Here is a 20,697-nt window from a genome sequence, read left to right as displayed (position 1 = left end):
AGCAACGTTGTTTCCTGCAGTAATCAGGTTTTTAGTATGACGCTAATCATATGTCCAAACGTCTCTGCATAAGGCGGATCAGATCTTGATAGGGGACATATTATGATATGTACGTACGGTTCTTCGACTTACATGTCAAAACATATTACACCAGGCCCGTATCCAGGGGGTCTAGGGGCCTCCCCCCTAAATTTTTGCGGGCCCCCTCTAAAATTTTCATGTTAGGCTTGCAAATGAACTATCATATAGTGATGAACTATAATATGGTTGGGTCGGCCCCCCTAACTTCAGCCGCCCCCCTACATTTTTGGGCTGGCAACCGGCCTGTATCACACACCACAATTTTTAACACATTTACTGTAGTTAATAAAGGAACGGAAAGTGCGTAAATAATTGTTGTTTTACATAAAGTATGATACGCATTCGTGACTTCATTTGTGAAGACTTTGGTTCTAACTAACTAACTAACTAACTCTATGGCCTATGGAACCCGGAGGTTCAGTGCCGCGTTCACAAAAGCTCTCCACTGACTTCTATTCTTAGCCAATCGGATCCAGTTTCCACTTTGTACTCCTATCTCTGCGAGATCCATCTTAATATTATCCTCCCATCTGCGCCTAGGTCTTCCTAATGGTCGTTTTCCTATGGGTCTACCAGTCAAGACTTTAAAAGCGTTTCTACTTTCTTCCATTCTAGCTACATGACCTGCCCACCTAAGCCTCCTAGACTTGACGACCCTAACAATGTTGGGTAAACCGTATAAACTATGTAGCTCCTCGTTATGAAGCTTCCGCCATTCCCCATTCTCGTTCCTCTTGGGTCCGAATATTCTTCTCAGGATCCTGTTCTCAAATACTTTCAGTCTATGTTCTTCCCTCAGAGTAAGCGACCATGTTTCGCAACCATACAGAACAACAGGCATGATTATCGTTTTATATATTTTAAGCTTCAAATTCCTCGACAGAATTCGCGACGACAAGAGATTTTGAACCGAATAGTAACACGAATTCCCTGCTTTTAGTCGACATTTAATTTCTTCGTGAATATGATTTTCGTCTGTTAATATTGATCCTAAATATTTGAAAGTATTCACTTTATCAAAAGTATTATTTAATATTTTAACGCCTCCACAATTTGCCGTATTACGGTCCCGACGCACTTCCATGTATTTAGTTTTCTCTGCATTTACTTCTAAACCCATGTCCCTGCAAGCGTTTAATATCTCTGCATTTATTTCTACTGTTCTCCTATCATCCCCTATTAAATTTACATCATCAGCATATGCCATAACCTGGTGAATGCCGTTCAGCTCTAGGCCCTGGTTGCTATCTTTGATTCTCCTTATGGCGTATTCCAGCACAAAGTTAAATAATAATGGCGACAACGCATCTCCTTGTTTCAGGCCATTTTCGACGTGGAAGCTCGTGGACAAAAATTTTCCTACCCGGACTTTACTTTGGGATTCACTTAAACATATCTTAATTAATCTAATTAGCTTTCTCGGTATTCCAAGCTCTGTAAGAATGTTGTATAATGTTTCTCTCCTAACCGAGTCGTAAGCCTTTCTAAAATCAATAAATAGTTGATGTACCGGGGTATTGTATTCCCACTTCTTTTCGAGTATTTGGCGAATGGTAAATATTTGGTCGATAGTTGATCGATTTCGTCTAAATCCGCACTGATAATCTCCAATAATTTCATCTGCGTATGGGGTCAATCTTGCTAACAGAATATTTGAAAGGATTTTATAGGATGTTGACAGAAGAGAAATGCCTCGATAATTATTACAGTCAGTTTTGTCGCCTTTCTTGTGAATTGGAACAATGATTGACTCTTTCCACTCTTGTGGCAATTCTTCCTTGTTCCAGATAAGGAGAATGAGTTTGTGTATCTTGTTCCACAATTTTTCGCCTCCAGCTAAAATTAACTCAGCCGGAATTTCATCTACACCCGGAGATTTGTGTTTCTTTAATTTCTTTATAGCGGCTTCCACTTCTATTCGATTGGGTTCTGGAATATACGGTTCTGCGGTGTGTATCTCCTTTTCTCCACACACATTAGTTTTTGGCTGCGTGTTCAGCAAATCGTCAAAGAAATCTTTCCATCTATTTAAGATGCTATCCGTATCAGTGAGAACTGTTCCGTCAGATTTCTTTAATATATAAGCACGAGGTTGATAGCCTTTCTTAAATTCGCTGATCCCCTTATACATGTCCCGAACATTCTTATTTTTACTATTATCTTCAAGTTCCTTAATTTTAGCTTTCAAAAAATCCCGTTTCTTTGTTCTAAAAGTTTTAGAAGTTTCCCGCCTGATATCTGCGAAATTTTGTGTAGTTATTTCATTCGGATTTTGTAGCCACTGTAATTTTGCCTGTTTTCTCTTCTCTATTAGTTTAATGCATTCTTGGTCGAACCATGGTTTGTTCCTACGTATTTCCGCGTGTCCCAATTTTTCTATTGCTGAACTTTTAATGCTATCTCTAATTTCAATCCAAGTATCCTCAACACTAGTGCACTCCGAGTCTTCTAAAACCGAGAATCTATTCGAACTTCAATCTGGTATTCCTCTCTTACCTGGCTCTCTTCTAATTTCTTTAAATTAAATCTCTCCGTTTTCGGAGATTGAGTATTACATTTATTCAACGATAATCTCTCCCGTATTATCGCTGCTACCAGGTAGTGATCAGTGTCACAATCAGCCCCTCTAAACGACCGGACGTCAATTATGCTAGATTGTCTTCTTCTATCTACTAAAACGTGATCAATTTGATTATGTGTTTTTCCGTCTGGTGATGTCCAAGTGTATTTATGAACGTCGCGATGTGGGAATTTTGTACTCTTCACGATTAGGTTTTTGGATGTTGCAAAGTTCACGAGTCTAACACCGTTGTCATTACTTTCCTTATGCAAACTTTCGTTCCCTATAATCGGTTTGAAAATATCCTCTCGTCCTACCTTCGCATTGAAATCCCCTAATAGAATCTTCATATGGTATCGCGGGAGTTGGTCAAATATCCGTTCCACTTCTTCGTAAAAACTATCTTTTATATCGTCACCCTTATCTTCAGTTGGAGCATGTACATTTAAAACAACAATATCACACCACCGTCCCTTAAGAGTAATAAAAGAAAGTCTGTCAGTAACAAATTCAACCCGTTTAATTGCTGGTAATATTCGTTTGTGAACGAAAAACCCTGTTCCTAACTGGTGATGGAAAAAGTTTTGGGGGCGTTTTTATATCTTGTACTTTTAATTTGAAAATCTCTTATGAAGTAATATCAATTTAACTATAAATATATTAAATTTGCCAACTTATAGTTGATTAAGTTCATCATCAATGCAAATAAATTTAATCTGTTTGTTATCATACAAACTGTGTAAGTGGTTCATTGTCATTCGATTGACCGAATCAATTTGGAATGATTATGTACCTGAGTGATTAACGAACTGTAAAGTGAGTCATCTTGCCTGCAACATGACTTCCAACCAGGATCTCAATCGGAAAAAAAAAAAAAAAAAAAAAGACTGACAGAAAGCGATAGTGCGAACACAACAATTGAATGTGTTTGAATTATTATAACGTAAAAAATACACTATAGACGATGATTGTAATACTAATTTGTATTTAAGCTATATATTATGCTGTATTTAATATATTGAAATATATTTCAAGAGGATCCAGTATAATCGAGCACTGCAAATTTGATTTCACCGGGAATCTGCAACTGATAATAACATGTTTGACAGCCTTCGAGATAGAATTCAGACTGTTCAGGAGGGCATAACAGCAAGGTGAGATTTACATTTGTAGTGTAGTTAGTGTATTGAAGCGGAAATGCGCAGCAAATTTATTTCTAGGTGTAGGTAAAGTTTTGGTGCAGATTTAAATAAGTGTCCCAACTTTATATTCTTCGTGTCTTTAAGAACAGTTCCAGGCTTGGTTTTTCCTTGGTGCAGATTATGTTTACGAGCGCTTAACTATTATGGTTATGAATACAGCGTTTGAGTAAACTTTACATCGCCCACTCTCGTTGGCATCCTTACGTAGACATAAGAAGCTACATTCTTAATTTTAACAAAATGGGTCCAAACTTTCCTAACCCTAAGCAATCCCGACCATACTTACCCCTTCTCTACTCTGCTTCTCCTTCAAAAGCGCCTATTGATGGATGCCCTTTACTTACGATATGTCTCTGTAGATTCAATATTAGTCCAAATAAGACAAAAGAGGTGCAGGTGTTGTTTTTGCACACCACATTTAGGAATTTTACAGGTAAGATTCAATGCTTTGCATGGAAGGCATGTTTATAAGGATCAAATTTCTACAGGTAACAGAATTAAATACATAGTAATACAGTCGTATTTTAGGTTTGTAAGTGTAGGGTTACTAGTGTAAAATCATGAAAAGTGCTTTACGATGGATAAAATAAGCAACTACATATGAAAGACGACTCTTTAATTACTATTTTCGGGTTAAGTTCCAAAGTTGGTCATCCGTTTCTAGCAAAATTTTGAAAATTTACCGAGAAGAAATTAATAATTTGCTGGTTTATATGCTTGATAATGTATAAGGAGAAAGTTGTGTTTACTTTCTTGTATAAACGGTTCTAAACATGGAACTACTTGGCAAGCGAAGGGAACTACTTAGCGCAAGGTTACTTCATGGTAGGATAATGGGAATATAATGAGTATTTGTTTTGTAAACATGACTGGTGATAAAAAAAAGTTTTTATTAAAAGTAAGTACAAGTCATGGCTTAATTCTAAAAATAAATTGTAGCGGTAAGGGAATAACTGTAACTATAACGCAGGTCCCCCTTCCCATTTGACTGTAATAAAGACAAACCAACGTGCCTTGCGGGCCTCTAACCCGCCTTCACTCGGTGACGCTCGCTTGGTAATACTATGTGAATTAAATATTAAACTTTGGTACGGAAAGGAACCAATTATTACGCATTTAGCCAAAAACTAGGCGGACGACCAACTTCGGAATAATTGCCTTATTTTCCACCGGCGTTGTACCTTCGCACAGTGTAGAGAAGCTTTATTTTATGTTTACAAGTGGAGCGTTACTAGTGCTATTGAAACTCTTACCATTGCCAAACTCGGTTCTTTTCACTAGTTTTGCTTACGCGTAAACACCATCGCTGACGCGCCTGCTCACTTCGGACGCAGTACCGCGCGGATCTACTAGGTTTGCCCTGTTCTGGCTCACGTAGATGGCATTCATGCTTTTCTACCTACCACATGTTGGTTTGTGTTTTTTGGATTGTAGTTTCTATGATGTACATTCGGAAGCCGTATTTATACGTAAATCGTAAATGAGTTGTAATTCGTCAACATTTACTTCTGGTCATCCCCTTGAATTTTATCTATACCAAATGAGATATTTTCATGTGGCCCAGGGCATGTCTTTTAGGAGACAATAAGAAGGAAATTAGTAAAAGAATTATTTTGTCAACAGTATGCCAAAAGTAAACCTGCATGCAAAGAAAAGTAAGATTCAACTGAATCTGTTATGAAACGTTGTAGTTGAATATCTTAGAGTTTGGAATTTATTACCTTACATTGTTCCTGTTGCAAACATATGTGTTGAACGCTGTTTAGGTCAACCCTAATTGCTGATATACATGTATCATTATAAAATATTCTTGATAACCTCATTAAAAATAATGTTTTGAGTTAATTCCAATATAAATTAAGAGAATTTTAATTAATGATATTTTTAAAACGTGAATTTACTGTTATTAACATGTACTGTTTGTTTAAAAGAAATCAATAACTTAGCTTTCTAATGGGACAAGCGTAGGATGGTTTGTAGAACATTCTGACTGGTAAAAGTGGTCCCCACTTGAAAAAAGGGCATTTGTGGTGTATCACCGGGCCACACGAAAATCGAAAAAAAAAAAGTATCAAGATGTAATACATTTGGTTAGATTAGATTACGTTACATTAGATTGAATTTCAAGTCAGTTACCTTCAAAACAGAGGCGTGTAAACTTTTACAATTTGGAATAGAAACTATTTGCGTATAAATACGTTTCCGGATGTATGACACCGTGAAAAAAAGACGAACCAACCTGTACTTGGTCACCACAATAAAGCAAAAATGTTGTCTGACCGAGTCAGGGCATGATGAAGCTTGTGGTCCCGCACGATAGTGCTTGAGTGCGTCCGTAGGAAGCAGGCACGTCAGCGACGATCAGTACGCGCGTAAGTGAGGTTAGTAAAAACAGTTGGTTTTTATCAATGATAATGAGTTTCAATAGCACTAGTAACGGTCCACATGTAAACATAAAATACACTGCCGTAGTGACCACCTAGCAGGTTAGGTTGGTTAAGTTATAAACTCGTTATTTTTGTAATTCTATGAAACTCAAACACGATATGTTACAGTCTTGACATACACGAGTATTTACGCACTCCCTTTCTCGCCACTAAATCATCAGAAGTGTACCTCCGCGAAATAGTTCCTTCTGCTTCCATATACAATGCGAATTACAACATCTAAAATATCCTACAACAACAACCACCTTCCTAACTTCAACTATTCCCGTCACCTGACTTTCACTCATTCATCAAAAAACCAAAATAAATTCTCCAATTTACCCGGTAATTTTCCTAAAATTGATCCGGCGATACAGCACTTAACCTAAAAAATAATTTGATTATCGCTGGTGTAGAACGTAAAGAGAAATAGCTAACAAGGAGGAGGGATGAGAATGTAATATTTTGTCAGGAATAGTACCGTTAAAATTTGGATACGAATAATCACTTGGAAAATAATTATTTAGAACAAATATTCGAGTATTGAAAATAAATATCCCAATAATTTTAACAGCATTTGTCAAAACCAAAATTGTAATCCTTGTGCATAGTGAAAAGTTTGCTTTTGGTTGTAGTCATGTGCATAATGATGATCTTTGATATTTATAAATAATGAGATAATCAGACAGTAATAATCGTCTCTGCTGATTTTTCAATAAATTTGAAGCATTGTATGTATCACTTTCTAGTTTCCGAGGACTGTCCGTAAATGATGTACCAAGACGCTCTCGACTGCAAAGTGGCAAAGTGAATTATAATGCTGGAGCAGATATTTTGCATAAGTATCAAACAGAATGGAAGGAACTACATCAGCTTGCTGAAGAAAATGCAAATAAAGCCGAGGTAAGTTCATCTGCGTGTATAGCGAGTTTCTGGGGTTAAAAGTATAATATTGTCGGAGATGAATGTGTGACCAGTGTTCGACAAGAGTATATATGAACATATCACGGGAACATACAGGACGCTTACCTCTGGTGCATGGGATCCATATTCGATCGTCCGCCAAGTGAGTTTGTGGTAGAATTCCGTGTCCCTGGAATTTCTCCGGGTACTCCCGTTACCTCCCTGTTTCTTATTCCACCAATTCTTTCATCATCACTTACTTGCCTTAGTCATCGTCTTTCTTAGTCTAAAAGGCATAATCGTGAGACGTTAAGCTGGAAGATTTCACTTCATTTTCAGATCTAATCGCCTACGAAGCCCTTTTTTCGAATTTCGGCACGTTGAAGAGGGATTATGGAGATCAAAGTCTATGCATAGAGATAATAAATGTCCTGGACGCCGAGTATTAGTGTTTTCGGGGGCCGTGGTGGTACAGCGGTAGAGCGTCCTCCTTTGGTGGTTGGGTTCCTTGGTTCGATCCCAGCTCGCGCCAAGTGAACTTTGTGGTGGGCAAACACCGTGTGCGTGGGTTTTCTCGTGGTTCTTCCGTTTCATTCCACTATTTCATTCATTTCTCATCATCATCATCTCCTTTAGCCTAGCCGGTAAGCATGGAACGTAAAAGTTAAAGATTCATTTCATTAGTGTTTTCATGAGAGGAGGCGTGAAAATAACATGTCCACAATGACCAATATTAGTGTCAAATTCATAGTTAATCGTTAAGCTGATTTGTTGCAGTCCCGCTGACATTAAAGCCTAAATTTTAGGCAAGAAGGGACATGACAGCCTGTCCAGGAACTGGCAGGAGCAACGCTGAAGGCGTTGCTCATCCTTACTTATTTGAGTCATTTCTTCACTTTCAAATAGGTATATTGCGTAACTTTATCCTCCCAGTGCGACGAACAGGTATTTGAGCAAGTCATTCTAACTGAAGTTACTTTTGACCTGTGAAGTAGCCAGAGGCAATCAGTAAATACATAATATAATGTTGATATATGAGAGTGTTCTAATTCTGCCACAATAATGCAAGGATGGTAGATATTATGAATGATATGCGAGAAAGCAAACATAATGGTAATGAGTCCAAATAGATAGTTAAGATATTTGGTAGCGTAATAAAATTGACGAGGCAGAAATATTCCAGAAAGACTCCACATTATGTTCGTTCACTAACAAGCCCACATGGTGTAGCCAGAGATCATCTCGTTAACTTATGCACCAGAAGAAAGTCCTTCATTACTTGCTTCAAGAAAACAGCGAATAGTTCCTCATTTCGGATAGATTTGATATTTTTTCTCAGTTAGGCGAATGTGAACGTATTTTTTTATGTCAAATATATTACACATATGATAACATGAGTATAGGGTCGAAACCCAAGATAAGTGTTATTTCTTCTTAGTCTTGAAGAAATTTAGAATAATGTACTAAAAATGTGTATGTATTTATTTTTATAAATTGTAGCATTAACATATGGACATCTATATTCTTATCAATAGCAATAATATTATTTTATTTAATTTCCTTGTGTGACGTAGTATCTTTCGCCATTAATTATCTTTATTTCAATGCAAAGTTAATTGTTCAACATATTGCTCTTTCTTACCAGGAAGTTGACGAGATGATCGGACAACTCCACAAAAGTTTTGAGAAACAATGGCGAGACATTGGCAATATTTGCTCCTCACTAGCATCTGTTCCTCAGCTGTTAAACAGTGTTCAAGAACTGATGGAAGACATCGGTAGGTATATAACGCTTTTGTTTTGTACTTCGTAATGTTTCTTATCTTACTGCGTTGCTTTACTTATTCGTGATTATAAGTTGTTCTAGAGCATAAGGAATGTATAAGGGTCAACACTTCTTATTAAAAGAAGGAGAAAAACTTTTATTTATTTATTTGTTTTTTAGCTTTAAAATATCAATTTAACTAAGTTTGCTGTTTTAGAAAACATTTTCTTGAAATTTTGTTGTTCCAAGTAACATTAATTAAATTTGAGCAATAGGTTTACTGTATTTCATGTGCACCTTCAAAGCTTGATATTAAAAGTAAAATATGTGCAATTTTAAAGATACCATCTATTTTCATTTTAATATTTTTGGATTAAAAAATATACACGAGTGCTATAACGGTACACTTTATTTTCGATTGTGATGTTTTACCCGGTTACGACGAAATCAAAAGGAGGATATTGTGCTTGGCATGTTCGTATGTGGGTATATGCATGCATGTCTAGTAGTACCACTGTGGAGTTCAAACTCCTGAGGGGGCGCGGTGGCTCAGTGCTAGAGCGTTCACCTCCGGTGCTTGGGGTCCCTGGTTCGATCCCAGCTCGCGCCGTGTGAACTGTATGGTGCATAAACACCGTGCTCGTGGGTTTTCTCTGGGTTCTCCCACTTTCTTCATTCCACTATTTCACTCATCTCTCATCATAACCGTCTCCTTTAGCCTAACTCACATAAACGTGGGACGTAAAACTTCAAGATTTCATTTAATTTTAAAACTCCTGAACCGATTTCAATAAATTGAGGTATCATTGTAATCGTGGTGACTGCCCAGGTAAGATAAGTTGGGTGACGTCACAGAAAATCAATATGGCTGACATCAGCTGTCATTATGTCTAAGCTGAATCATTTTTTTCTTTCTCTACAATATGGGTATCAGATGTGTAGTGGACTTGTTTGGTCTCCATTACAGGGTAAGACTGTTTTTTTTTTCTTTTTTACGTGGAGGCCGCGGTGGCTCAGTGGTAGAGCGTTCACCTCTGGTGCTTGGGGTCCCGGGTTCGATTCCAGCCTCCGCCAAGTGAGCTGTGTGGTGGACAAACACCGTGTGCGTGGGTTTTCTCGGGGTTCTCCCGTTTCCTTCCACTTTCTTCATTCCACCATTTCATTCATTACTCATCATCACCGTCTCCTTTAGCTTAACCGGCATAAGCGTGGGACGTAAAACTCAAAGGTTTCATTTAATTTTCTTTTTTATGTGCTTTATGTTTCCTTTTTATTATTTGCATTTGGCAATGATTAGGATTAGAAATAAGATGTCGAGGCTTTCAACAGCTGTATCCATGTTAGCCCCTCACGTCCTTTGGCGATCACATTACCCTGGGAATTGGAGAGGAAGAAACTGGCCTGGGAGCATTACGTTAGATACCATTCCGCATTTGCGTGGCATAAGTGAAGAAAACCTTACTCAGGAATGGAGACCTGAAAAAGCTTTTACTGTTTTTCGACCGAGAGGCTTTGCCAGTAGTAAAAGTTTGTTAGTTATTGTTAGTATTGCATTGCGTTTATGACATTATTTACGTTAATTTGCTGTATAAGTTAACATCGGGTTATAGTAGATCTGCGCTACCAGTGTACTGGTGCAAATGGCCGTGAAACTAAGGCCGATTATTTTCTTTTTCCTTCATTAGTACGAGTATATAGATCTTCTGCTGTTCTACATTGTTGATTGAAAAATTTTCGACGTTGTTTAATTTGAAATTACTTATTTTTCAAATAATCGTTCGAATTTAATTCTGATTGAGTTGTAAAATATCACGGTTTTCATAATCTATTCAGTATAATTGTGTATATAATAGGACTTGTACGAGAAGAAAAGAAATGAATATGTAGTATTAGTCTCAATAGTTTAGAATCTATGATAATTCCGTAACGTGCTTATCTTCTCTCTCGTGTTTGTAAATTAACATCTTTAGTCCGAGATGAGGGCATCAACCTCGGGAATAGGGAAGTGAGTGACTATTCTGGGAAGCGAACTGGATAGCGGTAGTGGTTAACGCATCAGCAAGATATGGCGATGGTCCCGGGTTCGAGTGCCGTCCAGGCAGTCATTTTTTCATTCTTTGTGATTCATTGTAATTATTTGATTGTTATATAAGGCTTACTTTAAAAAAAAATGGAAAGCGGACAAGATGCTGGGAGTTGAAATTACTTGTGGACATGGAATATTAACATATTGACTGCCCAAGCCGAATTTCGACTTGTATCTAGGGCGTCTACAAATGTATGCAATATGGTCACCAGATGCCACTAGTAGATTTTGTACTAATTATTGTCTGCTGGCTCCAGTGATAGTAAGAATGTAAAAAAGAAAAAAAAGAAAGAAAGAAAAAAAGCATTCCGCCGCCAGAAAGTGCGTGAGCCATATGTGTCTCAGGGAGCCCAAGAGCTACACATTTATCTCTAAGCCCCGTGAGCCACCCATGGTACGCAAGTAAAGAACAGCAATATAATTCAAACAATAGGTTAATTGTTCTGTAAAGAACGTGCAAACATCAAATTACTTTGCACTGAAATACGTAAACAAACAATAGCCTGCTGAATGACAGCAAGTTGAGCATCGTTTTTCCACTGTTCTCAATGTAGCCAAGTACTGAATTCTGTATTTATTCTACTTTCGGGGAAGAATTGTGGGTTCTGTCATGACTCCACTAATGCATAGATGTAAAAGTATGTGAAAGGACGAAAATGTACATGAAATATTCCTTCATACCAAGATCTTAACGTAAAATCACATCTCTTGTCCCTCTTACACATAAATATGTAAAATTTAGATCTATAAAATAACTTACGTACTCACTTAGGATCAATCCGGGTAACTTGTGCGTCATACGTCAATCACTCCATACAGCGAGCAGTGGGGGCAGCTGGTAGCATTGTGCTTATTTCAGAGCAATATACTCTCAAAGTCGAATAAGTGCAGGATTCATTCTAGAAAACTAAGCAATTGAGTTTCGCTTTTCAACTGTTCTCAGTGTAGCCAAGTACGGATGTTTGGAAAGCTAAGCAATAAGTATTAACATTCAAGATTTATTTCGTCATCTCCCATCTGGCACAAAAACTACTTACGTGAATCATAAGGTTTCTAAAATATACAGAAGACAACTCAACGCGTGAGCCACGGGTAGTTCACGGGGCTTCATTAACTAAATTGCCGTGAGCCATATAAGGCTCACGTGACCTCAAGGACCATTTCATTGTGAGCCATATGTAACTCACGTGGCGGTCAATGTGTTAAATATGTAGGACATACTCTGTATTTGGGAAATGTCAGCTTCATGTCTGTAATGACTTTTGCTGCATGTTATGACAAAAATGTTGGTCAAGGATTTAAGGGTAGCTATATCATCTTTATGTATTAAGTGAGTTTGAGGACAAGTATACTCACTTAAAGTATATATGCTAGTTAAGGGTTGTAAGTACACTCTAAACTTTGGCTGCAAAAATAAAGGAGTATGTGAATGATAATGAAAAGTGCATTTTAGTCTTTAATAGTGGTTGCTTGTATTAGTATATAAGTTCCTCCTGCCAAGTTATAGGTACAGTATACCAACATAGCCTTATTCAGAGAGCAAGAAAATACACAAACACAAATAAACAACAGTAAGATATCTTTTATGTTGAATTTATAATTCTCTTTTTGTCTGCAGGCAAATTACAGGAGCTCTTTGAAGAAGTGGAGGTAGCTCTAATTAATTTGGAAGACTTGATTGAGACGCAGGAGCTGCAAGAAAGGCAATTAGATCATCGCTTTCAATTAGCGTTATACAAAGAGAAGAAACTAGGAGAATTAGAACAAGTTAGAGGTCTGTATTTATTTATTTGTTTATTTTTAAATATTCAGATATAACATCGTTTTCTCTCTTTCTTTATTACATTATATTCTTTATTTGGAACATCATTATTTACTTTCATTACATAATGTTCTACATTCGTATTTTTGACCTTCACGTCCATGTTACCTAAGTGCACCTGTGACATATTTCCTGTTCATACCGTTGCATATTTAGTTATTAGTCATCAGAGCTGGGTTTTGATTAAACTGGTTCAACATTTGGCAGAAGAAAGTTTCCTCTAATTGCTAATTAAAATTAGAATTAGAGGAAAAATTATTTCACATACACACACATACACAGTTCCTTCGTGGCTAAACGGTTAGCGTACGCGCTTCTGGCGTGAGAGACCCGGATTCGATTCCCGGCGGGAGCTCATGTGGCTCGGATTCCACGTTAATCAGTAGGTCCACGTCTCATATAGCCTCTATGTTGAACAGGACATTAAACTTAAAATCAACTCAAAAAAAAGTCACTGTCAATCTTCATTGTTAAAAACGTTTCCAGTGCAATATGAGAATAAACAATGTTTAGAACTTCAGTCACTTTTATGTTTAACGGTGAAGGATATTTGGTATTGGAATAAGTGTTTTGCATTTATTTGTAATGAGAAAACGTCTAAATATATATATTTACACTGAAAAATGAAATAAAAAATATCTCAGTTTAACGTCCCATTATTATGCCCTTTAGGCTCATGGAGACGATAATTGAAGCAAATGAATTAGGATGGAAGAACTGGTGGGATGAGAGGTGAGAGAAAACGGGAGTACCCTGAGAAAACCCAAAGACATGATGTTGTTTACCACAAACTGACTTAGCCGGGGGTCGAACCAGGGACCGCACGCACCAGAGATAAGCGGTCTACCACTGAGCCACCGTGGCTCTCGCTAATAATTTGTGTTCGATATATTTTCATGTATTTAATATATTAGGAACAATTTATACAAATAAGCAGTAACAATTAATCTTGGTTTTCAATACTGCAGTTGAGAAGTACTGTCTCGTAGTCATATGCAAATGCCTAATTTATTACATTCATATATATCACATTCATTTAATTCATTTAAGAATATTATAAGAAGTCTTTCCGTTTTCTCTTTGTAATGAACTTATAGTTAGAACAAAACTCAAGAGGTAAATCTTAAAAGCAAAAGATGTATAGCTTCTCTTCTGGTCTAGTTGCTAGTGCGCACACTTTTCGTGTATAGGATTCTTGATTCGATTCCCGTTGAAATTTGTGTGCATTACGATAGTTTGGATTCAACCATAAACTGTAGGTCCACGTCTCATGTAGTGTCGGTGCTCAAAAGAAACACTAAACTACAATCAGCCATTGAAAGGATGTAAACTATTTTAATTCAACGTAACCGAATAACGAAATCAACAGACTTGTGAGACTGAACAGCTAATGTCTTTGTGTCAGACCTTCTATTCATTTTTTTCCTACTCTAGTGAAAACCAGGTGCATTTTAAATAATAGATCTTTCAAAGATGGGAAAAAAGCGATTCAATTATGACTAAAGAAAGAAAATAACTTCCATGATTAAGTTGAGTTTTAAAACCACACAGAATGAGCCGACCACATATTTCCTTTGCTCGGGTGTTTAATTAATTAATTAATTTCGTTCCAAACAGAATCTAGGAGGTAGAGTATTATTTTAAACAATCCATACGCAGAGACTGTACGTAGAGATTTCCTTGTAAGGTATCAGTATATTTTTCTTTTTGGATTGAGTATCTTATCTGTAGCATTTTTGGATCAAATGATCTATTATTTTTCAGTCGAAAATTTTCTTGTAGGCCTTATATCTTGAGATCTACATATAGTGTAGCCAAACCCAAACTATCACTTAACTCAGTATGATGTACACTCATGTCCAAAATGATTGTCGCATATCTATAACTGTCTTCTTGTAAGAATATAATTTGATAATGGTTTTGCAGGGTACTTTTAGTACTGATACTATGTGTATGATCGGGAAATGTATATTTGAGGTAAATTTCATAGGAAAAGAATTATAAATAAGAAAATTAGAATAAGTAAAACAAAATTTTGCTAAATGGGACAGGAAGTTTTATTTTCGTTTTATTGTTCTTATTTACTGCTCTTTTGACATGAAATTTGCCACATACATGTCTTTGCCGATTATACACATACTAACACTATAAGGAATACTGGGCGAATTCGTTATCAAATTATATTCCTACAACAGCATATTTATAGACATGCGACAATAATTTTGGACATGAGTGTACTTATTCCATAAAAACTACGAAAACTCGATTTAGGCCCCATTCAAAAATTTTGTGGCCTGTGAGACAATTTTAGATCAAAAGATCCAATATAATTCAGTCCAAAATTTTCTTGTACGCCGTATATCTGGAGAACTACATATAGTGTAGCCAAACCCAGACTATCACTTAACTCAATATGATGTCTTGATTCCGTTAAAAAAAAAAAAAAAAAAAAAAAATTGTGGCTTATGATCCAAAGACTACTTATTGGCCAAGATTGCAATCTTTTGATGCATTGTTTCGATAATTCCTAAAATTCTTGTTAAGGAAACTTGTCAATTTATTAGGAATTTTGACACAAGTCGAAATATTTCCCAGAGTAAATATTAACGTATAATTTCCACTGAAACTTTCAAAGTCAAATGTATGCTTTTCTGCTTCATTTATTTTCTCATTTACTTTACTCTTCAAAATAACTTGTACATATATACTTATCTAGTGGAGGTTAGCTCCGAATTGTAAATCATTGGGTCGTGCATCGCATTACAAAGTTTATAAATGTATTTATAATGTGTATCTTTGTTATTTAAGACCCTTTCATCCTTTAGAATGCAATCCTGAAAGTATGTTGTATATTTTCAGAGAAATTAGCGTCCGATCATGCAGAGAAAGTTCGAGCAGCAGAATTGAGGCAGCAACAGTTGCTGAAAGAAAGACAAGAAACGTTTAGTAAAGCCTTTGAGGAGGAGATGGAACAATATAAGTCATCCGGAAAGATTGCAAGTGAGTATTATGAGCATTCACAACAGCGTAAGCTGTTTGTGTTCTGAATAGTGTTGAAAAAAAAAAAAAAAAAAAACTTTTTCTGTGAAGTTGTTTTTCAATAAAAAACATTGTTCTTTTTCATGTTTTTTTTTCAAATATCTGTTGTTTTTTCCAGACAACTATTATCTATTGATTCATGTTGCAGATAAGTGAAATAATCAGCAGAACTTGAGTCGAAGCCCTCGCAACTTACAAGTTCTTTGTTTCTTTGTACCTTTACGAGCAAAATTGTATGATTATTGTATATTTGCTTTTTTTTTTCACTAGTAACTCGGGTTGTTGTTGTAGTAATAGTCTCATTGTTGTAAACAGTAACTTCATAAGAAAAATGTTTTCCTTTTAACATCTTTGTTCCAATAGTGTTGCTAAGAAATACCGTATTGCTTCAAATTATGTCATTCTTATTCTTGTCTTATATGTATATATCATATATCTAGACAAATTATTTGTGTGTGATATTCAGAAAAATACTAGTAAGCAAATTAGTAAAGGGTTATTCAAAAAGCGGGCCGGTTTTGTTACATCAAATTATGAACTTTATTTTTTCTAAACACACTAAGAAAATTCATAAACATGTTCATGACACATTCCGATTTCAGGCATGGTGAATAATGTCGGGCTTGTGACCACCTCCACTGCGCTGGCATGCAATAATTCTGTTCGTGAAATTCGCTATGACTGCCTGACTAATAGCCACACTGTCATGAACCATCGCAATATTTTGCTCAGAACGACCACTACAACGACGCCCAGGACTTCTAGTGTTCACTGTTGAACAGCGAACTTTTTCAGCGAATTATTCATTCATTCGGTGCTTTATTTTGCCCTTGAACCGCGCGCAGTCGTCTGACGGTTGCTTCATAACTTTCTCCGTTCTGATAAAAAGTTTTCACAATTAGCACATGTTGCGCTATAGTAAATTGCTCCATGGCTTGACACAGACTGAAGAAATGCGAGAAATTCAGACTAAGGCGACAATCGGAATGTTTGTGGGTACAATACAAAACAATGTCGGCAAGCAAAAAACAAAAATTTTCCAGAAATCCAAAAGCTTTTTGAATAACTCTATATCTTTAGTTTTTACCTTTATACAAGTTATTTGCATTTTATACTATACGTGAAATTATTTTTGTGCTTACTAAAGGCCTGCTTTTACGAAAAACAAATTTTCATTTCTACTTTTATTTCTTGGTTGATGATGAAACACTACTGAAACCCGGATTATTAGTAGGTATGCTACTCATATACATTGTAAAATATTTGTACCCTATGAGTATCTAGCGTTTATTTTGTATTTTATTGTAATTACCTACATAAAAATACTTCTTACTTAAATAGACGTTAGATACATTAGAAATGACTATCTGAAAAAAAATAGAAAATACGAGAGAATGTTTTTTTTTAGAAAAAAAACTTACATTTCTGAAAAAAATACTAACGTTTTTTTTTTTTTTCCTGTTTACAACACTAGTTATGAAACGCCTTGTTTCTGTATAAATGACATTGTAATTAACACGACAATAATGATTAGAGAAATATGATTTCCGACTAAAGCTATCTTACAATACATAACATACCCGTGAGCTACAGTTTGATCTGGCATAGACTTCACGGTGTTCTAAGCACAGCTAACATTAATATTAATCATTCTATACGTAAACCCTCTAATTCAGAACATATTTTGAGGAAGCCCCGTATAGTTTCAATAGACTTTAAATCTAGAGAGTTCGGTGATGTATAAATATATGGAAAAGTTTCAGAATATTCATCGCAGCACTCACACAAAATTGAAATTTGTGAGTGAAACCTTGTATTTTGGAATATCTGTGTTGTGTTCCAGTTGAAGATGAATGAAAAAAAACTCCACCTGGTTCTAGCAACTGAACGTAGTTTTGGTTGAAGTGCGTAGCCACCATAACTAAAAAACAATTTCTACATACTTCAGAAGTTCCACAAAAATGTAACAGGCTCCTTCAGTTTTGTCATGTTTCAAAAATTATAAGTTTTATCTAAATGTTATCTAATAGGAAGAAGTGGTTTCCTGCAATCAATTAAGCGTGCCACGAATACATTTCATCTGCACCCTCAACTCTCTTCTAAAACCGGAAACCACTACAACTTCCGGTTTCAATGTCGATCTACATAGATATTGATCGATAAGAGGTAGCGAGAAGTGTTTTTTTTTAAATCAATGTAGCGTTCGAAGTATTGGTACCATCTTTTCTCTTAACTGTCTGCTCAAGCAGGCATAAACTAACCACTTTCGGTTTTCATTTTGATCGCTATAGAGTTGAAACGGTAATAGATAGCGAAAAGAAGTTTTTCCCATCGATTTAGCATCCCAAGAATATACTCCATCTTAAATACCCATTTCTCTATTCCAAACTCCATACAAACCAAACTCCTTCGCTGCTGTACTGTGTACACATGACACTGTTGCTTGCTTTACTTTAATAGAATTCAGCAATTGAAGAAATCAGTGTTTCATGTTGTACAGATTTATGACAGCTCCTTTTATAAATCCAAAGAGAGCACATCTAAATTTAGAAGAAGAGAAATACATACATTCTCTTACACACAAACAAGTAAACACTATTACGGTTTAGAATTAGGAAATCAATTTGTTGGCTTTCGAGACCTATGACCATGTTAGCCCGTCACATAGGAGAAATGACTTTCTCGGCGATCACACTGCTCGATGACTTGGAGCGGAAGAAAGGAAGCGTCCTGGGACTTATATATTAAGTATCATCACGGCATTTGCCTAGTGTGAATGAGGGAAATTCATGAAAAACATCAGTCAGGATGACTGGCCTGAAAAAAGTTTTTTACATTTTCTGCCGAGTGTTCCCAACAGGAATCGAACCCAGGATTACTCCCACCAAAGGCAAGAACATTAGTGATTATGCTACACGGTTGCCAGTAGCACTATTACGAGTAAACAAATAAATGTTCTGAAGCATGAATTCTACTCACAAAGTGCAAAATGTTGCTTTTTTTTTCTTTATCATTTATTTAAGTTTTGAAAGCCTTTTTCTGCCTTGCATTTACACGAATATAAAATCATATTGTATATAGTACTCGACATACTTTTTGTAGATTTTTATTATTTTCTACATGAACATACAGGTAGTCTGGAAGTATGTAACAATACTGTAATTACTTATTTCCGTCACACTGGTGGAAGATCTGCAAGAAGTTTTTCCATTTGGAAGAATTAAAATTAAACAGAAATTTACAGAAAATCATTCTGATAAGTGCATAAGTAATACATTTTATTTTAGTTGCCGTCAGTTTATCCTAATGTATTTAAAATTTGTATCTTTCAGAAGTGAATATTCCTAAAAAGAAATTGGAGTCTGGTCCTTCGCTGGAAGAAGTGACACTGGATGATGATCCATCCGCATTGGATGAATTTCTGAAAGACACGGTGGTTGACGATGGGAACATTTCCAGCGAGAAAGAATGCGACATGTCAATGGAAGAAGTTAACTTGAATAGCTCCAAGGACGTGGATAAGAGCGACGATGCTTTATCAGATACACAAACTACTTAAAAACAATGTTACACTGTAGATTGTAAATATTGTTTTTGTATATACAAATATAAATGGGTTATGTATATTTTTTCGCTAATGAACTTCAATTGTGCATAATATTTAATTGGTTAATCTGCTATTTAAAAGTTAATATATGCATAATAAAATGTAAGTTAAGATTATTTAAAATACATTTGTGTTTTATTTACTATCATAAATATCGTTTTAAAATCTCATTCCTAAAATGTTGATCGAAATATTTTGTATGTACTTACATGGAACATTCGCAAAATGTTGACGCCAATTTCAACGGTATTTTTTTTGCTGGTAATTACTAGACACACTATAATGTGTCCCGTATTTTTTCGTTTGTGCGGAAAAACGGTTTGAAGGGGCCTAAGACTCTTAAGAAGTATTTTCATAAAAGCTCAAATATCCAAAAGGGCACAAACAATTTGCAGAAAAAGACGTATATATATATATAAATAAATGAATTTGCTGCGGAAAAATGGTTGCAGGGGGAGCCACATTCCCGACCAAATGGCTCCAAATAGTTTAGGAGGACCACAATTGACAAAAGATTACAAACAATTCTGATGAAAGTATGTAATCACATGTTAGATGTGAAATGAAGAAATATATATTGGAAGTACGCTCTGTCACTTTATAACACAGACCGACAGTTTCATGAGCATAATGTTTTATGCAACACAGCATAAAACAGGTGTTACAATAATGATATTCCGCAAAGAAATGTTGTAAACAAAGTGAACTCTTACACCAACCACAACGAATCACAGCAACCTGTCCACGAATGTCGGGATGTGATTATGGCAAAGGAGAACTCTGTTGAAGTTTGAAATTGTGTCGGCTTGAGTGTTGTATATCCAATGTAATACCACGCGTATTTGATGACATCTTTGTATCTTGGAGAGGAGAACTGACTATTTATCAAAGATTGTACTTATGCCGTAGATGCAAATTAATATCACATTGTTGTAAGATATCAGTGTTTGAAAAACGGCGCACAAATGTCTTCCACAAGCGAAAAAAATAAAAGTACACATCTAGTGGTTGCAGCTTCCATGTTAAACCTTGAAGTGTTGGAAGTAGCATAGTATTTTTCGCTTCCGGTTCAACGGCGCGTAGTGTATTATCACAATATTCAGTCCAAGTGTCCAATAGAAAAACTGTTGGCCGCTGTGTTGTAGTTAAATACGCTGTACTCTAGCTAATGATCCTTTGTAAGTTTGCCGTATTTTGAGGCGGCAA

At 36.0% G+C, this 20,697-nt stretch overlaps 1 protein-coding gene across 1 annotated transcript; it reads left to right on the top strand.

Moving 5' to 3' along the window:
- Nucleotides 1-3,522: 3,522 nt before the first annotated feature.
- On the top strand, nucleotides 3,523-19,616 carry LOC145670455 (dysbindin protein homolog). Its single transcript, XM_081739160.1, has 6 exons — nucleotides 3,523-3,795; nucleotides 7,019-7,172; nucleotides 8,818-8,950; nucleotides 12,642-12,797; nucleotides 15,705-15,845; nucleotides 19,217-19,616. Exons 1-6 carry the CDS (start codon nucleotides 3,740-3,742, stop codon nucleotides 19,441-19,443), a joined length of 867 nt encoding a protein of 288 aa, XP_081595286.1. The 5' UTR covers nucleotides 3,523-3,739; the 3' UTR covers nucleotides 19,444-19,616.
- The last annotated feature ends 1,081 nt before the right edge of the window (nucleotides 19,617-20,697 follow it).

This window comes from Thermobia domestica, chromosome 2 (genome assembly GCF_964235325.1).
Source record: "Thermobia domestica chromosome 2, izTheDome1.hap1.1, whole genome shotgun sequence".
Classification (NCBI taxonomy): domain Eukaryota; kingdom Metazoa; phylum Arthropoda; class Insecta; order Zygentoma; family Lepismatidae; genus Thermobia; species Thermobia domestica.
The sequence above is the reverse complement of the archived record's forward strand: the minus strand, read 5'-3'. Positions and strand labels throughout refer to the sequence as shown.

What these genes read in the sequence shown, in the direction of transcription:
- LOC145670455 (XM_081739160.1), top strand. Translation starts at nt 3,740, where the DNA reads ATGTTTGACAGCCTTCGAGATAGAATTCAGACTGTTCAGGAGGGCATA. An exon ending in CAGGAGGGCATAACAGCAAG is followed by an intron (nt 3,796 to 7,018) that starts GTGAGATTTACA and finishes ATCACTTTCTAG; the next exon opens with TTTCCGAGGACTGTCCGTAA. An exon ending in AGAACTGATGGAAGACATCG is followed by an intron (nt 8,951 to 12,641) that starts GTAGGTATATAA and finishes TTTTGTCTGCAG; the next exon opens with GCAAATTACAGGAGCTCTTT.